Here is an 8,476-nt window from a genome sequence, read left to right as displayed (position 1 = left end):
CAGCTCTTATTAATCCAAGTGATGGCATGACTCTAGTTCATGTGATTCTTGTATCTCAAGTAGACACTTTTAAGCATTAGGGGGTCTTTGCCTAAGGATCACTAATGATAAGATGGATACTAGCCAGGATTTGAACCCTGGTTTCTCTCAACAAAGGCTGGTGCTCTAATCAGTATGCTTATCTGGTCACATACACATCCAAAAGTCATTGCTACCAACAGATTAGAATCCTGTAGGATGTCAAGCCATGGAAAGTGGTCAGAAAAATGGAAATCCAAAAACATCTCATTGTCGTCCTGAGAATCTTATATATAGATCAGGAAGTCACAGTATGTACAGAAGATGGTGAAATAGGCGGGCTCCAGGTTGGCAAAGGAGCGAGACAAGGCTTTATCCAAAGGCAATGTAGCACAGGAGTTAACATGTTGGATTACAAGCTGGGAAAGCCAGCTTCCAACAATGAACTGTGAATGTTACTGAGTTTGTATCAATCACAGTATCTCACTTTAAGTTACTTTACAGATGAAGAATCGGCATTTACTAGATGCCACTCAAACAAACAATCCGACCTCAAACAGATTAAGTTAATGAAGGAAAATGGAGACATCTCCCCCTTACAACACGTCTGTCCATTAAGAGCCTTACATGAAACTTCCGGGAAGAAGGAAGTTACCCTTTAACAATAACAACAAATTCAGTGGAATTTACTTTCAAGTTAATAGGTTTATTCAGTTGCACATTTATTCTGATCTTGGTTATTGGGGGAAAAAACCCCCATTAATTACAGTTCAGAACTGAAGGAAAATTAGTTCTCCCGGAGACAACAGCCCCTACCCCCAACCTTCCGAGCGGTGAAACTGGAAAGCGGGGTACCTCCGCGAAAAAACCGCGCTTCGCCCAGGCCCTTCGGCGTGGAAGTTCGGCGCTCTCCGGAGCTCTGCCCCTTTAAGAAGCGTCTCCACTCGCTAAATTGCATCAGGCACGCGCGCGGCCTCCGTGCTCGAGCCGGTGGCCTTTCCCCCCTCCCCCCGCCAACCTCTCTTTGCGAGGCGCGCTCGCTGCCGAGGCGAGCGTGCACGCTCTCTCGGCTTTTCTAAGGCGGAGCTGGCTGAGGGGCGCGCGCTCTCGCTGGCCAGTCGCGTGGTCTCCTTGCTTCTCCATATTGCTGCGGCGGCATCAAGAGGAGACGGGGGAGGGGGGACGTCGGGGTTGGGTTTCCAGGGTGGGGGGAGGAAGCCGGCGGCTCGACCCCCCCTCGCTTTTGGTGCAGACTTTACCTGAGCAGAGAATTAGCGGAGGAAAAAAAGGGGGGAGCAGGGCTGGGCTCGGTGAGGCGGTTCTGGAAAGGGGGAGTCGGCAAAGTTTGGGGCGGGCGCGTGTTGTCCGGGAGAGCCTGGAGGCGGGCGAACGAGGAGGCTCTGCGGGGGTGCAGATGGCTACCCAGGTGGAAGCTCTACTGCCCGCCAACCCGCTCCTGCCTGCCGAGGAACACGGGCTGGTTATCAAGAAGCCTCAAGAGAAGGGCGAGCACCTCATGCACCAAGGAGAGAAGGCCAACGCCGATGAGGGCAAGGGGGGCGGCCCCGACAGCTGCAGCAAGGAAGAAGGCGGCGGCAGCGGCGGCGGCAACAACGTGGGAGACCATCTGCGCCGAAACGGGGCCCTGCTGAAGCCCCCCAGCATCAAACAGCAGAAGGAAGACAGCAACCACCAGGAGAAGGAGAACCTGCTGCACCAAAGGAGCGGCGGCATAATAGAGTCAAACCGGCTGCCCGGAGAAGCCAGCAGCAGCAGTAGCGGCGGCGAGGAAGGCGGCGAGCAGGGAGGAGTTGGCCGCAAGGAATTCATCGAGGCCCCTCCACCCAAGGTGAACCCTTGGACTAAAAACGCCCCGGCGGCGTTAGTCACTCTCAACGGACAATCCCCTCCAGGTGGGTTGGTAGGATGAGTCCTTTGGTGCGGCCGAGGTTGGCGGGGCGGGCGTGTGTGTGTGTGTCTGTGTGTAGGGTGAGTGGGTGGTTGTGGGGGTGATGGGCTTATTCTGATACGGCAAGCGGGAGCCAGTCATTCGAGGTGGGGAGTCCTCCCTCTGCAATATGGTGACATGCTCTTCCCCCCCTTAATAGAACTCCACCCTGTCTTTGTCCATGTACGCCCACCCGGTGCTACTTCACCCGGTATCTCGGTGAGCCTCTTGGCAAAAAAACTGATTCGTGGGGAGGCGGCTAATGGGGGTCGGTGAAAGCGTCCTACGGGGCATTCAAAACCAAGCATTAAATATATCCGTAGACCTCGGTGGTTGCAAAACGCACCCCGTGAACTGTTCCCCGCCCCCAGCAAACCCCTTCCGCGTGCTTGGTGGGAATTTGCTTTTTCCTTGTAAAGTTACGGACGGGGTTGGGTGTATTGGGATTCGTCTACTACATTCACTTCCTTTCCGTTCTCGGGCGAACTCCCGGTATTGCGATATATCGGGATTTGTTAAACGTTTAACGAACTGGAGGCGGGAGACCCCCGCGCCGCTTCCTTTTCCTAAAATAGGCCTAGTTGAATAGCGCGGTGCTGGGTGAAGTCTAAGAATATCTGGCGATGAATGTGTAACGCCGTCTAAAGTAGACGTGCCCGAGGTCTTTGGCGTGAATGGAGGAGAAGAGGAAAAATAAGCGGTGGTAACTGGAGCCATCCTTTATCCTGGGCATCCGAGGACTTTTAAAATGCATGCTGATTTTTTTTTGGGGGGGCTTCTTAAAAACCCGTCGGCGTTTTGATTTGCTTGAATTGGGGGTGGGGTGTGTGTGGTGGGGAGAAGCGACGAGCTACCTAGAGCTGAAAGCCCCCCCCCTCCCATGAAGCGGGGGAGGAGGGCATCCGAAGCGCGTGTAGCCGAGGAAGGCAGACCGTGTGCTGATTTAAGGGAGGCCGAGGCGGCGGTGGGTCATGCGGCTCAACCGGGGCGGGGCACTGGGAAAAGTGCTGCATTTGGAAGGTTCCATGGCGTTGTTGCGGCGTTTGTAGGCCCCAGCGCAAACGTGCCTCTGGCGACGGTTTGAGCGCTCCGTCGCCCAAACGCCTCGCCGCCCAATGGCTAGGCGTGTGTGTGTGTGTGTCGCCCATTCGGCGTTTCCTCCCTTTCCCAGCATTCCACTGCAGTAAAGGCAACGTGGTTTTTCTTTGGGTTGCGAGCATGTGATTTTCCTGAACTCGCTCTGGGTTTTTTGGACTCCCCCTTTCCGGCCGTGTCGTATAGCCCGTCTGTTTTTTTAGCTTTGAGCTCTTGGGGGAAAGCTGCTTTAAAAGCCCCTTCGGGTAGCTATCGCGACTTGTAGCGATAACGAAGCCTACGCCTAGGACGGAAGGCAGAAAAATAGGCCTCTCTGCACCTGTAAGGTTCCTGTGTAATGTATTGCCATTTATTTATGAAAAGGGCGCTTCCCCTCACGCCTAACGTGGTGCACACCGATGGTGCAAGAAGGTCCCCAAAGTATGTGGGGCAAAGGTCTTTCAAATGTCCACGTGTGCTTATTCCTTTCTACTGTAGTTTATTGAGTGCAGATGGGCTTTCCTGTTGTACGGTAGTAGTAGGCATTTAGGCCTTCAGTTTCATCGCTGAAATCTGATCTAACGTTTATCCTGGGAGGAGACTGAAAAAAGAGAATCGTTCATTTCCTTAACTAAATTGACTTTGGGGAATGACAACTTTGTCTCCCTCGTGTGATGTAAATATATAGCATTTAACAAAATTAAAAACTACTGCTTTGTTGGAGAAAACTGTAAAGTTATGTGGTACATTTTCTTTGCAAACATATGGTTTCAAGTGAAATAAAAGATTTAATATAACTATAGGTTATATTAAACTTATGAATTTGAAATCTGATCTTTTTGGCTTTTTCAGTAGACGGGCTATTTAGCAGACAAATTGTCAAGCCCCCCCCTAGTTTAAATAGCTTATGAATATTGATTATTGTTGATTGATGAATGTATGCATATGTAGTCTAATATGAATTATTCAGTTTCCTCGATGCATAGATTGCACACCATCTGGTTTCTCCCTCCAAAATTAGGGAAAATACATTTACATTTTATAACATAACAGCACAGTGTTAAAATGGCTTTAAAATTACAGGAATCTGTGTACTTAAGTGTTCATCTGATACAGTAAAAGTGGAAGAAATGTGATAGTACTGAGGCAGTTTAATCTGTTCAGCAGAATAAGAAAGACCCAGGTTCAGGTGGACCATAAGCCATAAAAACTAGATAATTCACTTTTAGTTCCACCTACCTCATAGGGTTGCTGTTTGGGGAAATAAAATGGAGATCTCCACAATAAGTTTTTGTAGCTTTTGGAGGAAAGGTAGAATATCAAGCAAATAAAGTAGAGTGTTCTGTAACCTGTTTACATGAATACAGAGAGAGGAGATAACTTGGTGTGTTGAGCAACTTATGTAAATGTTGGCTTTAATTGGAAATAATTTGTTTTAGTTTTATCTCTCCTTTATTTTTTTATTAACTCATCCTAAATGATCCTGTCTGTTTTCCCCACAACAACCCTGTAAGATGAGTTGGCCTAAAGAGAGTAATGGCCCAAAGTCATTCGCGCCTAAGAGAGGACTAGAACTCATGGTCTCCTGATTTTTAACTCCGCATCTGTTCCTACAACAAATATTTAAGTTCTTTGTGGGCATTTTTGTTGAAAAGTACATGTTGCTGATTATGAGAGCACATAGTTAAAACAAAGTGCAGTACTATTGATAAACACTTTTTCTCTTTAATAAGAAATATGTTTCCTTTCTTTTTCTCTATGCCAGGTTCTTTGGGATTCTATAAGCAAAATCTGAAGAAATTTTGTTTCAAGATATTTTTTAGATTTGATTAGGCTTCAAACTTTTAAACTCGTAAAGGGTGATTCATAATGGAAACCTGTTCTGTCATCAATGCCACTGCCAGTCTATGTACCCTTGGATAGTTACGGCAACACACTTTCCTTATTCCTTTCCTTCTTTGTCTGCTACAGAGTACTCCCAGTACAGCTAATTTAACAATAGAGAAGAAACATGGGTGTGCTCATACATTCCCAGATTGGATTAAGCAATTGCAGATTACCAACATGGATTAAGTGAATTGAATTGATACAGCTAACCAGAACTGTTTTTTAAAAAGCTTGCTGTGTTATGCCATTTACTTGCTAAAGATGTACATGGGCAAATGTGATGGGAACATTTATATTTGTGTGATACTCAATACCAAAGGTATTTATTGTTTAAGAGTTTATTGTTACACTACAAATGTGTATGTGTGTTATGAGAAAGCATACAATATTGAAATTTTACTTTATATGATAAATGTTTATCAAAATGGATTGTTGATAAAAGGAGACACCCAATCTGATATCAGAGCTAAATCGGATAACTATTGTTGAGGTACCATGTTCTAATAGAGTACTGGACTGAAAGTATTGGAAGTGGTGATAGAGAGCTCTAGGTCCATTCCGTTACTGCAACATCTGACAGATGGCCATCAATCCTTCTTTTAAATACCTGCAGTGAAGGAAAGTTTCCTACCTCCTGAGGCAGTTTGATTTTGTTGAAATTAAGAAATTAAAATATGATACAGTAGATGTTTATTCAATGTCTTTCAGAAGAACTGAAGTCACCTAAGGGGAAAAATTATCTTGAGATCTGTTTGATCATCTATTCCTAATGCCTTCACTAACTGCATTAATACAAGTGTGTATAAAAACAGCTTAATTTCTTACTAAATGTGACAAAAGTCTTTTCAACATGCGTAAATTACAGTAGTCTTTCATCAAGGCCCTGCTTAATTTCAACAACATTGTTGCTTCATTCTCAAGCTATGCTCTGGCTCATGTGTTATATACTAAACCTTGTAATTCTTTGACTAAGGGTATCAATACTGTATGGATTCAGCCAATTAAAGAAACTATGACTAGATATAATGCATGTACTTGGCCTATCTCCTAGTAAAATAACACTAAATCATGTTTTGATGCTGCAATAAAAAGCTTTGTGTGCATGTTTTTTATATTTTTCCTTTGGTGCTTTATTCAGTATAATTTCCTTTTAAATCTAATGTCCCTGTTAATACAAAATTAGAAACTAATGAATACTAGGAAAGAATGAGTTTTCTAAAAGCCAGTGTGATATAGTAGTCAGAGTACTTATTTAGAAGTAGATTAGAAACCAGATTCAGATTCCATTCAGTTTATTGTTCACTAACAGATGTTAAATTCATGTCTGCCTTGACCTAACAAAATGTTAAAAAGTTTTATTTATGTAGTTACTTATCAAGCACATCTACAATCCCCAAGGCATGTCACAACTTTTGAGCACCCCTAATGTTTGGAAATTGAAAGTTGAAAAACTAGACATGTCTTAGAGGTTGCATGACTGTTATGAAAATAATACAGGTAGTCCTTGACTTACGACCACAATTGTGCCCAAAATCTCCATTTGTTAAGTTAGTTGTGCCCCACTTTATGACCTTTTTGGCCATAGTTGTTAAGCGAATCACTGCAGTTGTTAGGTGAATCATGTAGCTGTTAATTTAGCTTCCCCCATTGACTTTGCTTGTCAGAAGTCAGCTGGGAAGGTTACAAGCAGCGGTGAAATCTGGCCAGATCTATCTGGCTCACGCGAACCGGTGGGGCCGGCGGCGGGAGGCTTCGGCCATCCACCGGGACATCATTACGTCCTGTTTTTGACCCTCTGTGCATCACATTTCCGAACCAGTAGCAAAGGTAAGTGCATTTCAACGCTGGTTACAACTGGTGATCACACGACTACGAGACACTGCAATTGTCATAAATGCATACCAATTGTCAAGTGCCCAAAGTTTGGCAATGGCCCTAAGTGTGAAAACAGGTCATGAGGGACTTTTCAGTGCAGTTGTAACTTTGAACATTACAAAGAGAAAGATAAATTTATAGGATATCTGGTGTAACTGGAGAAAAGGCTTCATATAAATATAATGAACATCTGGGTTTTGTTTTTTTTTTTACTTCCAAAGCATTGATTTTTCTGATATCAGCACAATCTCCAATTCAGTCTTATATGCTTGCAGTATCACAACCCAGTTACAACTGATTAGTTACACTAATGGCTATTTGGCAATGAATTCCATTGATTGAATAAGAAAGTGCAGATACTGAAAGAGGTGGATATCTCTGACAAGCCTACATTAGAATATCTTGTCTTACGTTTCTTGAAAAGAAATGTTAGATTAGAGCCCCCCTCATTAAATAAATATGAAAAAAATACACAGATTTCTTCAATGCAGGTTAATTATGCCAATTGTTAAAATATCCTTCCTGCACTGTTTTACAGGTGGTCCTTAACTGATTATGGTTTATTCAATGACTCTTGACGTTACAATAATGTTGAAAAAAGTGACTTAAGATGTTCTTGCACTGATGACTGTTGCAGTATCTCTCTGGTCACATGATCAATTTTTGGGCGCATGGCAACTAGCATATATTTATGACTGCAGAATCCCAGGATCCTATGATTGCCATTTGTGACCTTCCTAGAGGTCTTCCCACAAGCAAAATCAATAGAAGCCAGATTTGTTTAATGATCATGACAAAAAAAAATTGTGAAATTGCATACAACTTAATGACTGCATCGCTTGGCAACAGAAGTTCTGATCCCAATTGTTATAAACCAACAAATTTGGGGAAGTTAGGCTATATCTTGTCAAGTTAAATCTTAAACATTCCTGTTTCTGCAAAATAACTTCTTGTATAATTCTACAAAAGGTACTGTGCAATATTTGGGATTCTGTTCTCGAAGGACCCATTAGTTTACCTGATAATAAATAGCACTGGGTGTATGAGTCTGTTATACTTGCTTAATTTTAAGATTATCTCATCATTCTAGTATTGTTTTTCATCTTATATTTCAGGAAGAACGTTATGGTACAATTATTGAGAAGAAATTAGGCCTTTTTTTAATGCTTATAAAGCTCCCTCAGTAGTTTTATAGGATAAAGTTCTCTTTCAGAAGATGTGCATAGTGTTTCAATTTGCCTGAATCTGTTTGCTATGATTATGCAACAGAAAAAGGAGAATTGAAGAATAGTTGAGGGGTCCTTGTTGCTCTCTGAGCTTGGTTAGCCTAGCACTGATAACGTTACCTAGTTTTCTGCAAGAAAAAAACCCAACTCTGAGCTGCAAATATTCTCCTTTTTTGGAAATGTAGTTGCTTCAATTCCTAACTCATACTTCAGTTTTGAAAGAAAGGAAACAATATAGCATTGTCATTTGCTGAATTCTGTGTTAGAGGGCTGCAAAATATTGGAACAAAATAATGCTGAGGCATTTTGTTTCATGTTTAAATGATCTAGCATTCTGCTGTTGCCCTTTAAAGAAAAAAAACCCCCTCCAACCTATGAATAGTAGAATAGCAGAATAGCCAATAAAACAACAGGTTGCTAGTGGTGGGAGTGAATTGAAAGAAAGAAA

At 43.1% G+C, this 8,476-nt stretch overlaps 1 protein-coding gene across 2 annotated transcripts in view; it reads left to right on the top strand.

Annotated features, from left to right (window-relative positions):
* Positions 1-1,191: 1,191 nt before the first annotated feature.
* The window catches only part of LARP1 (La ribonucleoprotein 1, translational regulator), a 91,350-nt gene continuing 84,065 nt past the window's right edge, over positions 1,192-8,476 (top strand). For both annotated transcript variants that reach the window (XM_070937190.1, XM_070937189.1), the window contains exon 1: positions 1,192-1,931. In XM_070937190.1, coding sequence (XP_070793291.1) covers positions 1,433-1,931 — 499 coding nt within the window. In that variant the 5' untranslated portion in view covers positions 1,192-1,432. The remainder of the gene's footprint in view (positions 1,932-8,476) is intronic.

This window comes from Pituophis catenifer, unplaced genomic scaffold (assembly GCF_029215685.1).
Source record: "Pituophis catenifer annectens isolate HBS135680 unplaced genomic scaffold, rPitCat1.0.hap2 SCAF_2, whole genome shotgun sequence".
NCBI lineage: Eukaryota > Metazoa > Chordata > Lepidosauria > Squamata > Colubridae > Pituophis > Pituophis catenifer.
This window is presented reverse-complemented; position numbering and strand designations above follow the sequence as displayed.